The sequence below is a fragment of the Dermacentor variabilis genome, chromosome 10 (genome assembly GCF_050947875.1).
Source record: "Dermacentor variabilis isolate Ectoservices chromosome 10, ASM5094787v1, whole genome shotgun sequence".
Lineage (NCBI taxonomy): Eukaryota > Metazoa > Arthropoda > Arachnida > Ixodida > Ixodidae > Dermacentor > Dermacentor variabilis.
Genome location: NC_134577.1, coordinates 11,308,198 through 11,327,278, shown reverse-complemented (window position 1 = coordinate 11,327,278; position 19,081 = coordinate 11,308,198). Strand labels below are relative to the sequence as shown.

At 41.8% G+C, this 19,081-nt stretch overlaps 3 protein-coding genes across 3 annotated transcripts in view; 1 reads left to right on the top strand and 2 right to left on the bottom strand.

Annotated features, from left to right (window-relative positions):
• The window catches only part of LOC142559883 (ATP-binding cassette sub-family C member 3-like), an 86,621-nt gene that overhangs the window by 53,451 nt on the left and 14,089 nt on the right, over positions 1 to 19,081 (bottom strand). Inside the window, exons 10-15 of the mRNA XM_075671569.1 lie at positions 18,868 to 18,940; positions 16,908 to 17,027; positions 7,360 to 7,432; positions 1,852 to 1,985; positions 954 to 1,025; positions 8 to 186 (exon numbers count right to left, since the gene is read on the bottom strand). Coding sequence (XP_075527684.1) covers positions 8 to 186; positions 954 to 1,025; positions 1,852 to 1,985; positions 7,360 to 7,432; positions 16,908 to 17,027; positions 18,868 to 18,940 — 651 coding nt within the window. The remainder of the gene's footprint in view (positions 1 to 7; positions 187 to 953; positions 1,026 to 1,851; positions 1,986 to 7,359; positions 7,433 to 16,907; positions 17,028 to 18,867; positions 18,941 to 19,081) is intronic.
• LOC142559860 (uncharacterized) lies at positions 8,708 to 12,964 on the top strand. Its single transcript, XM_075671539.1, has 5 exons — positions 8,708 to 9,031; positions 9,113 to 9,241; positions 9,553 to 9,648; positions 10,217 to 10,276; positions 10,334 to 12,964. Exons 1-5 carry the CDS (start codon positions 8,809 to 8,811, stop codon positions 11,314 to 11,316), a joined length of 1,491 nt encoding a protein of 496 aa, XP_075527654.1. The 5' UTR covers positions 8,708 to 8,808; the 3' UTR covers positions 11,317 to 12,964.
• Positions 12,699 to 16,386, bottom strand: LOC142559861 (uncharacterized). The gene is made up of 3 exons (XM_075671540.1): positions 16,078 to 16,386; positions 15,464 to 15,537; positions 12,699 to 14,854 (listed from the first exon to the last, which is right to left on the bottom strand). Exons 1-3 carry the CDS (start codon positions 16,369 to 16,371, stop codon positions 13,759 to 13,761), a joined length of 1,464 nt encoding a protein of 487 aa, XP_075527655.1. The 5' UTR covers positions 16,372 to 16,386; the 3' UTR covers positions 12,699 to 13,758.

Below are 19,081 nucleotides of genomic sequence, written 5' to 3'. Positions count from 1 at the left end.
CGCCCACCTCGTGGCTTCATCGAGTATAAGCACTTGCGGGTTTTTGAGTAATGCCCTGGCAATCGCAATGCGCTGCTTCTGCCCACCCGAGACTGTGATGCCACGCTCTCCAACAACAGTGTCGTATTGACGTGGAAACGACATGATGAAGTCATGAGCATTCGCTTGCTTTGCAGCACTGTACACCTACAACAGAAACATCACCAACTCAGCAAAGCTCCAATTTTGTTCTCTCATAGAAGGGACAAATAGTGCTGCATACATGGACAAGATAAAGCATGCAACATGCATGCTGATAGAACAACCGACTAACGTTGGCTGTTAGTTGTTAGTTGCTGTGTATTATGTGTCCTCCTTGATATTGTCCATGCTTTTGCTCTATCTGCCCCTTACATGAGCTCACCCAACTAATGTTTAGGCAACTCCAAAAATACCAAGGCACCCTATATAAATTAAATCAATTGAATGTTGTAAGCCTTTGTGCATTATAGTCAGCTTTTATGTTAGAAAGAGTACAGATAATGTGAGACAAGAAAGAAAAATGATTTCTTACTTAATCAAAAGTAATTAAATAACTTTCTAACAGATCACTTGATAACGAAAATGTTACTTAGATAAATGCAGGAAGCACTGAGAAAAACCCAGTTCAACTTCAACTTCTTGACATTTGATCTTTAAAGTGATTAAGTAAACAGTTCCTTAATTAACCAGCTGTTGCTTAATGATTTAGCCACAGTAAAAGAAAACAAAAACAAGAACACATGTCTGATGGCAACATGTACTTGGTTGTCTTTATACAAAGCTATCTATTACTTCTGAAATTGTGTTCCCTTTTAGTTTGGGACACTCTGTAGGTTCTTTGCTGTATGCCACCACAAAACAATTTCTGTGCTTTATGCATAGCACTGCTTCTATCACAGCAGCACTATGTAAAGTGTGCATTCATATCTCACCTCTTCATCCGTTGCATCAGGTTTGCCATACCGAATGTTCTCTTTAATCGTTGTGGCAAACAACAGTGGTTCCTGCAAAGACAAAATTTCCTTTCTTCTTTTTTTTTTCTAAGTTTCATAAGAGGCACTATAGCAGCACTTGCACATTCTGCAAGGATTCCTTTAACAAGCAAACCACAAGAGATATGTTATACGCTGTTGTCTTGCAATGACTCTGGCAATCACTTTAACTAGTGACTTTCTGCAGGAAATACTGCACAAAAATGTGATATAGCAGTCAGGAGCTTAATTTAAAAATATAACACCTTTGAGGTGTTCAAACAAAACCTCACACCACATGGAAATCCACGCAACCATGCACCAGTACAGTTATGTTTACCTCAAATTAGAAAGCATACTTTAATCAATGCAACACTAAAATAATTGCAGAGACGCTATATGCAATTAGAAGAGAAGGTTCCACACAAGACCGAGAACAGAAAGCTCTTTAAGTGCCTGTCAATTTTTTTCCCTTTATAGTTTGCATCATAAATATCAATAATAACATTTTAGGCAATTACATCTGCATGTCACACTGAAAGTAGCAGATGTTAAGCATTAACAAAGACATTAAAGGCACTACAAAATTTGTTGTCAGCACCTCTGCCACAAAGGTTTAAAGCTTAAATGTTAAACCCTTCCAGAGACACCAACCTGCAGGAATATATAAAACCATAACTGTTGTTGAGTTTTTGCTTGCTCAAACAAAAGTTAAAGTTCACTAAATCAGTGCAATGACTGCATGCTTCATAACCCTTGCCTTAAAACAAACAATCAAAAGCTATCTCCATCGAATATCAGAAGTGTAAATGCACAGAATGCTTGTAGTTATCGAAAAGAATGAGTAATGGAGACGCACCTGTCGAATGAAACCAATCACATTGCGTCGAAGCCAGTCAGGGTCCAGTTCCTTCAAGTCATGCCCATCTAAGGTTATGGAACCACCAGTTACATCGTAGAAACGTTCCAGTAATGCTGCAATTGTGGACTTGCCTGTTGTAAATCAAGGATAGGAAGGCATCAGCTGTTGTGATGGCTTCAAATAAATATGTGAAAGGAAAAAAAAATTAAATTCTGGGGTTTTATGTGCCAAAACCACTTTCTGATTATGAGGCACGCCGTAGTGGAGGACTCCGGAAATTTCGACCACCTGGGGTTCTTTAACGTGCACCTAAATCTAAGCACACGGGTGTTTTCGGATTTCACCCCCATCGTATGTGAAAGGAAGATGACCTTCACCAATGAAGAAAGACATCTATAATTCATCCAAGACACTCAGAACAGTATGGCCTAGATAAATAACCGAGATGTTTGAATCTGTACCGCACCGATTGTCTGCTATAGATTTGGAAGTTCAAATTCCCTAAATCAGTAGTATGTCAATCAGTGTTAGGTCCCTCTGTAAGTTTTCTTTACTTCTATAGTTATTTACCTACTTTACTATGCCCTTTGCTTTTCTTACTATACATACTGTGGAAGTCTGCTCAGTATACAGCTAGAGCTGAAGGTGAGCTCAGGATCTAGCAACACAGTCGTTCCACAGTACTCCCCAACCTGCAGCGCATGTAATCGCAGCTACGTTGGGTTCAGATGAATAAGGCAACCAGCATCATCAGCTCTAACAATGTTTATTGCAACAAGCAATAAATAACAATTGCAGAGGAGAAGTCCCCTTTGGTAATAAATAGGCTTGCCTTGTTGCGTGTGATAGTCAGGCAATGAGGTCATTCATGAGTTGAGGCAGGTATCCCTTAGGTCGTTGGTTTGGTTTGAGGTCAGGGCGCCAGAGAGAAGAGCGCCTCTCTGGTGACGCTCTTTTATGACCTTTTACCTTCGTCAGAAAAATGTCCTCCTCACATGTCGAATAACTTTCCCTTTCCCACAAGTCTGGGCGAAGGGCGGGCACATCGCGACAGTGGAGGGAGAACCGGGAGAAGGTGTAGTGGTGCCTCTCCCGTGTCTATGTTGGCTCTCGACACGTTCGCAAGCAAATGCGGTGACATGAGTACGCAGGAGGGAATGGGCACGATTGCTACCTGCAATACTTACCCGCAAGGTTGTTTAATTCTAAATACTGCAGTTGCACAGAAAATCTTACATGTTATAGCGCACATATAACAATCCCACAAACCATGAAAACAGATGCACATGATAAGTGCATATGAATTCTGTACAAGAATGACAAGCCAGGGACATAAGAGAAAAAATATTGTTGCGTGGAAGCCGAGTAGGTGAACTATTTACACGGTGTATATACAAGGAGTAGCAAGCACTAGCCAACATGGAAGCCAGCCAACATCAAGCAAGGCAGGTTGTTATCCTCATATCAACCAGAGGCCGCTTATCGGTACGTCCCACTATACACAACTCTCCACATCATCTTCCTCAAACAGCACGTAGCATGACCCCCAGTGGCAGAAGCACCAGCCTGGCACCACTAACGACCCACAGCAGAGGAAGGGTGGTAATGCTTAAGTCTAAAAATGTGGACGACGTCGCTGGACAACGGAACAGAAGATGTTGTGGGACTGGCGGACACAATCTCGTACGTGATGTCAGTCCCTTGTCAAAGGACATGGTATGGGCCCGTGTAGCAAAGGAGCTTTTCAGAAAAACACACACGTCAGGAGGGGGTCCAAAGTAGCACAACAGCACCCAGAGCAACATGTTCCTCGTGGTGTCACTGGTCATAAAGGCACTTCTGATTGTATTGGGAAGCAGCAAGTCTACTAAAGGCTATCTGTCACACATAATCAGCCCGGGAAATGGCGTCGCACTAGTCAAAGTTGCAGGGGAAGGGAGAAATGTGTCCCACAGTAAAGCTGGTTCACGTCCGAAAAAAAAGGTAAAAGGGAGAGTATCCAGCAGTGTGGTGGCGGGAGGAATGGTTTGTGAGTGTCATGTATGGCAGTGCAAGGTCCCAATCACAGTGGTCAGCCGGCACGTGCTTGGAAAGCATATCTGTTAAGGTCCGATTCAAGCGCTAGGTGAGCCCGTTCATCTGGGGATGGTATGACATGGTGATCTTGTGCTGCGTGGAGCAGCAGCACAGGATATCATCAATGACTTTCTACAGGAAGGTACAGCCTCGGTCAGTCAGCAATTGATGTGGAGCACCGTGTACTAAGATTACGTCACAGAGGAGAAAGTCCGCCACGTCTATAGCATAGCTGGTCGCCAGCGCTTGTGTCATTGCGTAGCGTGTCACGTAATTAGTAGCGACAGCAACCCATTTGTTTCCTGAAGCAGATGTAGGAAAGGGTCCGAGAAGGTCCAAACCAATACAGAAGAAACGGACAGGTGAGACGTCGATGGGCTGAAGATACCCAGCAGGAAGAATACACAGTTTCTTTCGTCGTTGACAGATCTCGCAGATGCTGACGTAATGCTGCAATGAGCTGGCCAGGCCAGGCCAATAGAAGCGATGGTGCACGCAGTCATGTGTGCGAGTGACACCAAGGTGACCAGCAATTGGGACATCGTGAAGCTCAAGAAGAACTGCAAAGCGCAGGTGTGATGGTATACCTATCCTATAAGTTTTCTATAATGCAAAAAAGCTAGAAAGCAGACAGATGTTCACTGCACGTGCAATTTACAAGACAGTGAATTTAGCACTGTGGCTGATTTTGGTTTGTTCTCTTTTTTTTTTTTTGCACAACTGTTCTTATCCGGTGATGCCTGTGGAATGCAGGAAAAAAAATGCAGCTAAATATTGCATGGTGTTAATGAAGCCAGTTACTCACTGCAGTAACTCAGTGGCTGTGGTGCACTGCAGCTGGGCACAAGGTTGCAGATTCGATTGCCTGCCTCAACGACTACATTCCAATGATGGCAGGGTGCAAAAACACTCATGTACTGAGCAATGGGGGCATGTTAAAAGAGCCACAGGTGGTCAAAACTTATCTAGAGCACACAACAACAGTAACTCTCAAAGCTCTTGTGTTGGTTTGGGATGTCTCACCTTATTGCTCGTTAGCCCAGAAAGCCCTAAAAGCTCTTCTACAACACCTGAAGGCAACAGATTTGAGTGCCCAACTGTAGAAACGGTGTGCCTTGCATGTGATTGAGCCAAACTTCTGTATTTTCTCTTTTTCACTCCCCATCCCCACATGTAGGGTAGCAAACTGGAGATCGTTCAGTTAATCTTCCTGCCTTTCCTTCTCTCTCTCTCTTCACCTCATCAGTCAGTCTAATGAAGTTGCTGCAAAGGGGTGTCTGGATTTACTAGCATAGAGAGCCAATATAGATTGAAGCTTACATTCTAGAACTTTTTAAGTTTTACAGAATATTTAAAAATTGCTTGTGGCAGATAGCTTAATTTTCACCTTTGAGCTGGATTATTCAAAAAGGCAAACATTATTTGCACAAGAAATCAAAACATATATTAAATTAATTGACGAAAATTTACTTCTGAACTTCCCAATTAATTACTTTTTGGCACAAATTGCAATTTATGAATTGCAGCTGGTGAGATTGCAAGGCACATCCACTTAGAATGAATTTTGAGGATGGCATGGTTTTTCAAGATATGCACCATCATACCAGCAATTGATATGCACGGTTCTTCCACTTAATTTTTTTAAGAAAACACTCTTTTATGGATGGAAACAAAAAAGTAACTTGAATGCACATGTATTTCATCCCACAATTTGGTAATGAAGCTTGAGCAATTGCAGCTTGAGCTCAACAAATTTAGCTCAAGCTGCAATTTGTTGAGAATAAGATGCAACAGTGCCCTGCTGACACATTTTGTTGTGACCACTTGTGCAAAAAGTGTGCAAAAGAGTGAGACATGGCTAGTCGTAATGAACATTTCAAGAAGTTAATTAATAATTTTTGTTAATTAGTTGAATATGTGTTTCAATTTCTTGTGCAAGTAATGTCCAACTCTTTGAATAACACAGATAAAGGACTCGAACTGTGCTTTTTGCCACAGGCGATATTTAAACGTACTGTAAAACTTGAATCTGATAACCCGGTATAGGATAATGAGTTAAAAACTTTTGCTAGTCACAACCACTAGATGCCAACAGACAATGAAGTCAATGAATTGAGGAAAGCACAGGTGAAATTTAAATGTTCATGTTTAATTTAAATGTATAACTGACCAGGAAAAGGGAAATGAAAGTGGACAAAAAGGCAGCTTTCTAGTGGCGGGAACCAAACCCACATACTATTCCAAATTCCACGTGCAATTCTCTGCCAAGTGAGCTACAGCAGCGGCTATCCTCCCATCCACTTGTGTTAGTACATTTTGTGTGTGTATGCTGGATATAAGAACGTCAGTCAGCACCACTCACAGCCATGGTAGAGTGCACTAGAACCTTTCCTGAGTGGTGCGACCCCGCCTCTCCACCTGATGCATTTTGTGTTGTCAGTAATGGCAGTGCTGCTATCACTAACTACTGAAGCTGGAGAGGTAAAGTGCGTCACATGCTGGAGCACAGCCGATTTGGAGCGTGCGTCTGGCGCCCGACCTGACACATGCTCCAGACTGGTCATGGTTAGGGCTATGGCTTGCTAAATGATTTAAAGAGTGAGCGACGGCAATGCCACCGATACAAGCATCACTTTGCAAGTCACGCGTTATAAGACATGGGACACTACCCATAAGTTCTAGTTCTTTGTAGCACGGTGGCAGATTTAGAACATATTTTCAACTACAGAGCAATGAGAGGTCTCATAGTGGAGGATTTATACCTCTGTGGCTCTTTATAGTCACTTGATACATGTTACACTTACTTGTTCATGGTATCACTGTAATAGCTAATATTGTATAAATAGGAAGAACTTTGTTTTGTACTTAATCCTTGTATCTGTGACCACACCATTGTGTAATGCCTTTTTGACCATGACGGTAAATAAATAAATAAATAAATACTCGACTTGACCCCCCTCTCTCTTCTTATAGATATTCACAGTCAGGTATATATAGGTGCCTGTATCTGCTTTTCACTTTTTTCTATTCTCTTTAACACCTATTTTATTGTAATTTTTCTCTCCCATATCTTTGCACTTAGCCTACATCTTTCTCATGGCCACGGGACAGTTCAGGTGTCCGTTGAGAAGCAGAACAGTTACAATGCTCACAGACCTTCATTTCCTATCTACTTTTGTGCTTATTGTCCATATCACCACAAACTTCTACTATAGCACTTTCAGTCCATCAGAATGCAGCCAAAATGGCTACAAATCAAACCAAAGACCTTGCATTAGCAATTAAAGCACTCCTCTGGCATTAAACTACCACAGCCAGTATGGCTTGATTCACGAGCCCAACCACATAGGGCGACAATGTTGGCATAAAGGGTTGAGATGAAAGGGTCTGTCATAAAACTGTCATCACATCAATTAGGAAGTAGCTTACCGCTGCCTGACGGTCCACATATGGCTACTATCTTTCCTGCTGGAAGCTTGAGTGAGACATCTTCAAGAACAGTCTGGAAGACAATGAATAAGTTCACCTTAAAACTTAACTACTGCAACACCCTACACTTTAGTCATTCACTGCTCTATGCCTCCAAGGGCTATAATGTGTAATAATTCATTTCACTTTGCATTGTTTCCACTATCTGTTAGTGTTGCAGACACTGCAATACTGCTGTTATCAGTGGGATTGGCCACTTGACATGAAAGAATGAAAAATATAATGGTTTGTTACAAAATATGTCCTCAGGAGTTGCAGAAATCAGAAAAGCAAGATACCGAACATTTTTCTGGCCTTGGAGAAATTAATGGCAAGAGAAGCATTCATCTTTTAAGTGAAATAAACTGTAATTGTGCAGAATTCACTGAAACAGACCAAGACAATCCATCATGGCCAAATCTGGAATCTCCAACTGTTACTAAGCCCACCATCTGCCATAAGCCATAATCAAAATCACTCTGACACATTTCAAAATATATGTTAGCTGTTCTCATAAATTCCAGAATGCACATCATTGGGATATCTGTTCAAACTAGTTTTGGTCGCACTGTGGTGAGTGACAAGATTTTTGGCCTTAGTGTTTTCTGTCATCAAATGGCTTTTTTGTTAATACATCTGAATATGTTTCTTTAGATATCAAAAAAAAAAAATTATGGGCTTTCACATGCCAAAACCGCTTTCTGATTATGAGGCACGCCGTAGTGGAGGACTCCGGAAATTTCTACCACCTGGGGTTCTTTAACGTGCACCTAAATCTAAGTACACGGGTGTTTTCGCATTTCGCCCCCATCGAAATGCGGCCGCCGTGGCCGGGATTCGATCCCGCGACCTCGTGCTCAGCAGCCCAATACCATAGCCACTGAGCAACCATGACGGGTAGATATCAAAAAATGCCACAACTCCGCTAATTTGCTCGCAATGCCACACAAACCCTGATGGCAAAAAAGTGCACATGAAATGTGGTTACACACTGCTACCAACAAAGACATGAGCTTGACTTCCCTGTCAACTTGTGTGCTCATTTTATTACTTAGAGCAACCAGTAGGCAAGATGTTCATTGCTACATGTCCAAATTACTTGTGAGATTCATAGTTACAGGGCATTGTTAATGGGCAGACTCATGGCCACATGTCATTGGTAATGAGAAAAATTTCCTTTCAATATTCATAAAGTGCTTTCCTGTATGCTTCTGGTAACTTATCTGCCTGCTACCAGAAATGGTCACAAATGTTTGAGCAAACTGGAATGGTCCAAGTCAGGTCCAAGTATTCGCGCTTTCCAGAAACGCTAGCGCCGCCGCGCGGATCTTTTCGGAAGCCGGGAGGGGGTGATGGATTTCTCGCTCACGCGGTTTCTGCAGCTGCGTTGGCGTACTTGTGCTCTTCGTTATGGAAGAAAACAGTCGACGAGCGAAGAGCAACCGCATGTGCAGTGTGCCGCAATGCACAAATCGTGCAATTTCCGGAAAAGTGAGCCTGCACCACTTTCCAAAAGATAAAAAACGGAGGAAGTTGTGGGCGATCAAGCTCCGCATCGGGAAGCAAGTGAGCGAAGAAATGGTCGTATGTAGCGATCATTTTAACAAAGACGACTTCTTTTGGGGCCACCTTGGTGAGTAATTGACTGTTGCGATGCTCTCAATGATTTCATTTTATTCTTGTGGTGAGCTGATTGTGAAATTTTGCCTTAAAGACGGGTTGAAGCCCTTACGAAAGCGGCTGAAAAGAAACGCCGTGCCTTCGCAAAAGATCCCTATGCGCTCCCACGAAGCAAGTGTGAGGCCTAGGGTTCCCCGAAGAAAGCCCCCCACAGATTCTCAAGGTAAGTTTAAGTACGCAAGTGTCACCGTTTATTAAATGTTCTGCCTGCACTCGCGCTGTTTCGGTAAATATTCCTCGACGGTGCCTGACGCTGCGTAGTGAGCATTTCACACTAGCGAACGTATTCTGCATCTGTTCTTAGTCGTTCTGTGTGAAAATCAAACAGGCGGTCAATGTGCAAGGCGTTCGCTACTTTTTTTGGCTGTAGTGAAAGTTGTGTACCGATCGGAGGTACTGCGCAAGCGTTTGTGATCTTGTATTTGTTTTGCTTGGTCTTAAAGCATCTCTTCTATTGACCTAACAATGTTGCAGGAAACGAGGGCCAACAGGACGACGTATCTGAAGTCGTCATTAATGAAGATTGCGCATGCGAGCTTCCTGATAATTTGGAAGAAAGTGAATACAATGGTGAGAATTTTTTTTCCGACCTTCGCACCCAAGTTTTGATGATGCATAGGCGTTACCGCATGTTTAAGTTTGCCGTTTCACCAAACAAGGCGAGTCCGGTTGTGCAACTGCAAAGGGCAATATATCGAGAGTGGTATCGCCGAAAGATTTTGGGCACCTAGATAAATACACGTTCTACTATTAAGAGACTAAGGCTTTTCTAATGTCACCTTAGGCAAGTAACCTACTGGAGTGACTCTGATGCAATAGTGTTCTGTGTGTGTGAATGTGTTTTTTTCTATGATCTTTCTCACTTTTTGTGCTTTTCTTTGTAATATTTCGGCACCCCCCTTACCCTTTCACCTGTGCACCAGGTTAGCAAAGTGGATGTTTACCTTCCAGGTAACCTCCCTGCCAACCTACCCGCCTTTCGCATCTGATACTTTCTCTCTCTGCTCTTGAATTTTAGAGCAAAGGCAAGCCAGTGCAATGCATCTTGTTTTATTTTGCCGTAGGACTGAATACACCGTGTTGTAGGACACTTCACATGGTTTTATGAAGGATTTAGTTCACCATCATTGTATTGCAGACCCACCTGTGCAGGATTGGCTTCCCCCCCTTTCAAGCTCTTGCTCACGAACAACAGCAGGTAACTTTTTGCTTAAAACTGTACCAATTTCGCTCTAAATTTTTTCTTGCGTTACAGAACGAGACGCTGCAAGGGCACTTGTTGAACTTCAAGAGCTGGGCCACACACCTGAGCTAAACAAATCCGTTCAAGTGAACTCACTGGACTTCACACAAAAATTTAGGATTTCGGACGTGCTTCTTTCTGATGCTCACCTAAACACTTTGACTGGCGTACCTTCTCATGCACTTCTAAACAAGATTGTTTCACTCGTAGAGAAGTATGAGGCGGCAAATAGGATGGAAGCTTCTGTGAGGGACAGAGTTATTTTGGTGTTCATAGTTCTGAAACAGGCTATGTCATTTTCCTGTCTCAGTGTACTTTTTCAATGCAGCATTTCGTCCATACACAGATATTTTGTGCACACACTGCCTCTTGCTGCTGCAGTGCTGAAAGCTGCCATTGAGTGGCCTTCAAAGGAGGAAATTTTAAACAATATGCCTTCGCACTTTAAACAGTATCCGAGAGTGCGAGGTGTTGTAGATTGCACAGAAATCCCAGTTGAAAGATCTCGCTGTGTGAAATGTCAGCTACTGACATATTCACAATACAAGTCGACTTACACTGTAAAATTTCTCATATGTGTAAGTCCAGCTGGCACAATAACATTCATCAGTGAAGCATTTGGTGGACGAGCCTCAGACAAAGCCATTACAGCTGAGTGTGCAATACTGGAGAAGTTCGAGTCATTCACAGATGACATTATGGTCGATAGGGGTTTTTTCATTGATGACTTGTGCACTGCCCGTGCAATTGGCGTAATTCGGCCACCTTTTGCTAAAAAGGACTGCCAGTTTGACCGCAATGATGCCCTTAGGACAGCTGATATTGCTAGGGCACGGGTTCATGTAGAACGAGCAATACAACGAGTTAAAATATTTAAGCTCTTCAACTCAACTCTGTCCTGGGAAATGCTGCCTTATATCAATGAGCTGTTCACAGTTGCGTGTGGGCTAACTAACTTGTGCGCACCAATACTGGCTGATGATAAATTTCAGTAAGCACGCTTGCAAAGCTGACACAATTCATCCTCATCATTGCAATCCTATTTTATGTCCACTGCAGGACGAAGGTCTATCCCTGCGACTTTTCAATTATCCCTGTCCTGTGCCAGCCGATTTCAACTAGTGCCTGCGAATTTCTTAATTTCATCACCCCAGCTATACTTCTCCCGTACTCGACTGAGCTTCCTTTCTCTTCGCACCCATTCTGCAACCCTAATGGTCTACCGGTTTTCTAACCTACGCATTACATGATGTGCCCAGCTCAAATTTTTCTAATAATGTCAATAAGTATATTCGGTATCTTTGTTTGCTCTCTGATCCACACCACTATCTTCCTGTCTCTTAACTATATGCCTAACATTCTTCGTTCCATCGCTCTTTGCGCGTTCCTCAACTTGTTCGCAAGCTTCTTTGTCAGTCTTCACGTTTCTGCCCATATGTTAGCACCGGTAGAATGCGCTGATTGTATACCTTTCTTTTTAATGATAATGGTAAGCTTCCAGCCAGGATCTGGCATGTGCTCCAACCCATTTGTATTCTTTTGCTGCTTTTACTATAACTTCGAGATTGCTGGTGCCATTACCCTGCTTATCTTTTAGTGCATACATCTTGGTTTGACCTACGCCAAGCTTCCTTCACCGATTTCATGCTGCGTCCATCTTTTACGGCTTTTTTCAGTCTTTATCGCGTTATAATTTCGAATCAATTATTTTCGCCTTGTTGATCAGTTTTGACAGTTTCGCAAATTCTATCTTATCTCTTGAGTTGGACACTTTCATTCTTTGTCGCTTCTTTATTAGGTCCTTTGTTACTTGGGAGAGCTTGCCTACTGGTTGCCTTGGTGCCTTGCCTCCCACTTCAATTGCTGCCTCTGAAGCCATCCTCGTAACGGTTTCATTCATTAGCTCTATGTCATCTTCATCTCTGTTCTAAGGCTGCATATTTGTTTGCAACTACCAGCCTGAATTGGTCTGCTTTTACCCTTACTGCATCTAGATTGGCTTGTTTCTTCTTGACCAATTTTAATCTTTCCCTGTTCAAATTGAGGTGAATCCTAGCCCTCACTAACCTATCAGTGTTGATCAGACACATATTGCTATGGTTAACGGAACACAAACTGGCGAATGTTAATGTTACTTTAACAGAACAATCTCTTTTGGTGTATTTTCCACTTAATTTGTGCGACATCATCAGCTGTTCAATTATACATACTGTCTATAGTATGCGCTGTTGGGTCAAATAGGCGTGATGGTTATTTTTTTTTTATTTTTTCATCACTTTGTCGTGTACATTGCAATGTGTGACTAAGTACAGCTGTGAACTTGTGGGCATTGCAACCACAAAGACGTGAAGAATGTGAACCGAGAGCAGGTGGCAAATATACGAGCATGCGAGAGCCTCGCATGTGGCATACATTTATTTGCAGACAACCTATACAAATGGAAGTGATGTGTACACATTCAGTTAAGAGACATATGAAAGTTGAGAGGAGGGCGAATATCAACATTTTCTAACAAATAGTAAATATTGAATATCACATAGCAAAACGCAGACACACATTTACAGGAGGAATGTTTATTGTGGTATGTTTATAGGTGTGATACGTGTACTGACAAGTAAAAAAAAAAAGCAGCCAAGTATATCAGGTACAAAGGACCAGTTATAAACACAGAAGCACTAATTTTCAAGTAAAAAACTACTTGTATTCGCTCAAGTACTTTAGAGTGACTGCAAACAAGCTCTTCAGGAATTATGAGCTGCTGTGTGACTAGCTTTTCGAAGAATGCAAAATAAATAGTTGCTTAAAAAAAGGATCAACAGCTTTCTTCTCTTTTTTGCAACATGTGCACTGTAGACACTTGTAAAGGTGTCATTTGCAGAGAAAACATCACAGGTTGTAGAGTAAAAAATGAAACTCCATGACTAGACATCCAAAAGCACTAAATGACAGAATACAAGCAAAATTTGCAGCTGGCCATTTATGCATATGCTGCAAAACCTAGAACCAAACTTGAACTCCTCATTTTGCTTCTTCGATGCTTCAAAAACTCTTGCCATTTCAGTTCTCACAATTTGCTATACTTTCCTTAGCAGACATTGAACAGTAAATATAATTAACAATTGCTTAATTGCTGCTACATATATTGCAATTCACGGCGGCCGCATTTCGATGGAAGCGAAATGCGAAAGCACCCGTGTACTTAGATTTTCGTGCACGTTAAAGAACCCCAGGTGGTTGAAATTTCCGGAGTCCTCCACTACGGCGTGCCTCGTAATCAGAAAGTGGTTTTGACACGTAAAACCCCATAATTTAATTTTTTAATATATTGCAATTCGTAAATATTACAAAGTACTGAATAGCTTTTCTTCTAAGTATCCCCCCTCCCACTGAATGGAAGTGATCAACAACGAAAAAAACCTATGAACACCAACATACTTTCAAGCCTTGCTAATCTGCACAAGCTTAGGTAGTACCCTTTTGAAGTAGACATACTGCAGCCTGTCTACAAGTGCCTGAATATGCTCGGTGTCTCTCGGCACATGAATGACAAGGCTCTCAACTTTCGAATATACTATAAAATGACACAGATTCATGTTAAGGAGGAGCATGCCCAGTTGAACCTGGGAATAATACTTGTGAGCACGTCTCAATGCATAATTTTCTCCATCACACACAATAAATGCCAGCTTCTTAGCATTTACAAGGTCTTGTATGCTAGAGTGCTTGCCTAGAACAGGACACTTCACTTCCAGCAAGATGTTCGTTCCCCTCTGCTCACTTATTCCATCCGGGCTGTAGCCAAGCCAAGGAACATCTGGAATGACGACGAGTCCCAGCTTGCTCACGCTTTCGTTATGAGTCTTCTCGTACTCTTCAAGTGCAAGAGGCTCGTTGTCTTTTCCATACATTGTGGCTTCATTTCCCTTGAAAGGCTCCCTGCAGTACAGCCTGTCCAGCTTTGCTTCCCAACTGCGTGTACCTCTTTCTTCAAACGTGTAGAGTTCTCTGCAGATGCTTCCAGTAATTCTTTTTTTTCTTTCGCTGTGCCACAGAGTGGATGACTGATCAGTTGTCTCGCGGCATATTTCCCTAGCTTTGGCATAGGAGAGGCACACATTTTGAAGATAGAAACTCTTTTCATTTTCATTGAGATGTTCAAGAGTAAACCTTTTCAGTACTGTTTTTTCACCATCTAGCACCGATTCAAAAAATGAAAATTTTGTGTGCTCTCTCAAGTAGCAACCTTGTGTGAAAATTGTGTCGATGGCGCGGACTATGTTCAAATTGCTAGTGAAAGGGATTGACTTTCTTGCACGAGTTTTGTGTTTTGCCAGTGCAGAATTTGGTACTGCATCGATAAGTTCTTTCCTAATCAGGGCTTGAACATCTTCAGGGACACTTATTGGTTGAAGCTGCTCGACGTGGCAAAACAAACTAATTGGCCTTGGTTTGTAGATGCTGGCGGCACTGGCACGTCCCCACTGTTGTTGCACATCCGTGCATGACAATGCATCCAGGGAAGTGGCACTTGTCCTGTACATCAAAATAAACATACCTTGCTGAAATACTCTGTGTATTGGCTTTTTTCTGCATCTTTCATATGATTCAAGAAAATGTTTCCTAACAGTGTCGCGATGGGGCTAGTTGGAATTCTATGATGCAACTTGGTAGTGCGGAAAAAAAAATGAGACAGACGGGAACCATTTCAGTTTTGAGTTAGCGCTTGTGTACATTGGTTCCATTTTGTTTCATCCTTTGTTTCCGTGTTAGTAAGTTACATCAACAATATTTTACAGCAGATTCAGAATCAAAATCCTACAGTAAACAAATAAAAAAGCCCAGAACGTTTAAAACATTTCTGGGCATTCTGTGGTTATTAATACAGCCTGTGCCCACCTGAAGTGACTGAAGCAACACATACTCAATTGATTGCTGTGTGCATGTTCTTGAAACTCTGTTCCTAGTGCAACAACAAGCCCCAGATGGCATTGAAAAGGCATCATTGCCACTGACTTCTATGTTCGCCTTTTACAATGTGGCTCTTAGTTCGACATAAGGTAAACATATTCACTGTCACTTGATGCACATTACAGGCAAGCCAACTAATGAAAATAAATAAACACATGATGTATAAAGTTTTACCTGTTCAAATATATCAAAGTGGCAAACAAATGTTTGCATTGACCAGAGAGACCGGCCTTGCACGTGCATTCTCCCTGAAAACAATCAAACCAATGTTAAGCACGCAAACGACCTTAAAACCGCGCTAATTATTTACAGGGCAAATGCGTAGGCTCCCACATGCACATTGAATTCTGGAAGCCGAAAACAACACATTGGTGCTTTTATGACACTAGAACGACGAAATTGCGCGTTTAAGCCCGAGAAGTAAGTAAAAAAATAATTGCATTTAACGCGTTGCACTTTGGCGAAATCGCCGTACAGCACGCGAAAACGCTAATCATGCTGGAAACGGGGCGCGCTGGCACACCTCATTGTCTCGCTCATAGCTTCTAAATCGGCACTACTGAAATGTTTCCGTGTTACCTGGCATTTTTAACAAGCATTCCACAAATAAGCCATTGCAGGGAGCCATGAATGCACATAACGTCATCAATGCACACAACGTTTATATTATGCAGCGGCATGAGGGGTACTGCGCTTTGTTTACATCCGAGCGCCACCAATTAACTGCTTGGTGTCAATTCTCGTACATCACGTATATCTTTAAAAAAAACGTAAGGTGAAATACTGACCTTTACGGCGCCGGTTTCATTGCAGACTTGAACTTTTATAGTATGCGGGGGGCCTCTCACGGCGCTTGTCTGCAGGCATAGTGACTCGACCTCGACAGCCGCGCTTGTCGTCGCTCGTATACCGCAGCATATTATATGGCCAGCGTTAAACGCAGCCTCTCCTTCTACAACACATCTCTGCGTTTCCTTTGCAAGATCAAGGATCGCGCTTAGAGATACTAGAGGCCCGTGAGCCGCCTGCACCTGTAGACGCGCACGCTTTCGTGTCGGCTCCATCACCTCTATCCCCGCCATATTGAAACGTTCTCCGCGCCCCCTATAGTCGCTGGAAAGTGCGAATAAGCGGGCTTGTGAGGGCATACTAAAGACATGTGTTTCACATCAGGAAAATAAATATTTTCACTTGCATACACTTTTTGATTGATTGATTGATTGATTGATTGATTGATTGATTGATTGATTGATTGATTGATTGATTGATTGATTGGACAATATCAAAGGGAAAGAAAGAAAAACAACAGTTGGTCGCAAATTCAGAATTCAGTTACATTAAAGCACGCACATTATACACTAGTATATATATGCACATTGCCCTAGAATGACTCAACCACTTGCACTAAAAATGGCTTCTCTGGTTTCCCTAAATATAAGGACGACTGATAATTGCACTTGTTTTCTGTTTCCAATTTTTTGGGTAATCAATCCAAGGCACACCATATGAGGGAATCATGGTAGAACTCTTAAAACACGGGAGCTGGTAGATATCAACTCAAAGATCACTAATATAATGTGTTGCTATTCGTCACAACACACTGTTTTTGGTGACTTACCTGGTCTGGCCTTGTTGAATAGGCAAAATAAACGTGGCGGAACTCAACATCCCCGCGCAATGTACTGAGGTTTAGCTGCTTTGCTCCAGTTATAGCCACTTCACTCTTCAAGTCGATAAGCTATAAGGAAAAAAAATCAAGCATCAATTACTAACTGCAAAGCCTTGATGCAGTGAATAAAAAGAAATAAAAACAGCACCACTCTGATATCGACATCACAACAGTGTGGACATCAACTACATCAGAGCTCGGATTATGTTTCCTTAAAGAAAATAAGAAAAAAGAAGAAAGAAGGAAAACATAAGAAGAAATTGTATTATTGAAATCACATGTTCTGAGAGTACTTTCAATGTTTTTCACCATGAACACAAAAACATAAAAGTTTTTGAACCTGAAGCATGTCAACAAGGTTCTACCGTACTCCCTTCATACAATCAGCATGTACTGCCATTGCTTATTCAACTAACACCCACACTGTTACAGGTAAAGAAAAGCACATCATCAAGAAGCACACAATCACAGTAACAATCCTGATTCTAGATGAAGCGATAATTCATGATATTGCTCATAGAACCAATGCGCAGTCAGCCACAAACATTTACACGGACAAGGATTCCACGAAAAATGTGAGCTTCTGCTCTGTTAAGGCAATGCACTTCTAATCGAATTTATCCCTGTGTAGGTTGTATAGGCTACTACAGTTTTTATTTTCTATTTATTTCATACTGCCAGCCTGTTTTATAGGTCCTAGGCAGGAGTGGGATATACGTAAAGGGTTTAACAACCTAATAACACCTGAAACACAAGAAAGAAAAAAAGAAAAAAAAGTTAAGAGAAAAGAAAAAAAGGGTGGAAACAAGCAAAGCGTCATCTTGTTACAATGCAAAAAAGAAGAAACAACGATAAACAACAATATAAAAAAATTCTGCAATACAGCACACATTTGCACAATGGCTTATGCACATAAAAATAAGGGTGCCCTTAACATGATATGATCTGTATCACATAGTGTATGGAATAGGGCAGAGATCGTGGGGAACGTTTCGGGTCATAGATTAATGAGAGCGTGCACAAAGGACGATAAGGTTGAGCTTTGAAGAACGTTTTCAGGCAGGGCGTTCCAGTCATGGATGGTTCGGGGGAAAAACGACTGCTTAAATAAAGTGGTATGGTGCGAATACTCGGTGCGAATACAGTTGAACCTCATTATAATGAAGCTGCATTCGACAAAGAAGCACACTCACTATGTTTGATATTTGTTATAAGCATATATTCGTTACTCAATGATATCAGCAAGAAAGCTTTTATACTTACATCGAGTAATTCATTATATGTGTGTTATATCGAGTTTCGACTTTACACACAGAAACCTTAAATATGAGGCTATGTGCATGAGCTTCACAGTAGTTCACGCTTTTCACAACTCCTTAAACTTTTGCGGCCGACTATAGATTGATAGAGGTCACAACTATTAAATTTTTCTTGCTCATCCTTTTTTAGCGCATTTAATAGCCCACTAATATCATAATAACATTGGTGCCTACACACAGCTAGTCACCACACATGGAATCTGATATCTGCTTGAAAGTGAAGAGGCAGAAAACACAATCTTGGATGGCATCATGTGGCTATGCTTCACAGATTCAAGCAAGCCAGTGCTTAGCATGCAGCAATGATGTTTGAGGATTTCAGCCATGTGTTTTACTCTCTTAAACAAAATGAACACAGGATTTTTCCCTTCTAAGGATATAGCATATCAATTGACTAGACCATGCTGTAGATGCTACTTTCTGTCTTCATATTTTTTTTCTAAGCATGTGGAGGCAAGAGCTGTCTGACATGTTACAGACTAATTGCTTGTGCAAGAGCTGTGTGACTAGTATAAGAATGTCAATAAGCATCAAACTTAGCACCTCAGATAGACCGCGTGATCCCAAATGCAAAGTCCATTCAGACTTGCCTCAAAGATTCTTGATCCAGCAGCGATACCACGGACATAGTGTCCAAAGAGGACAAAGAGCTGTGAAAGCGACCTGCATATATGACCAAACAAAAAGAATGTCAGAACGAGACGAGCCTTTCTTAAATGGCACGGTTACCTCCATGGAAAACTTCCCTATCCAGAGGGTGTCAGAACGAAATGTTTTTCATTTTGGTTTTAATTTCGTTCCACT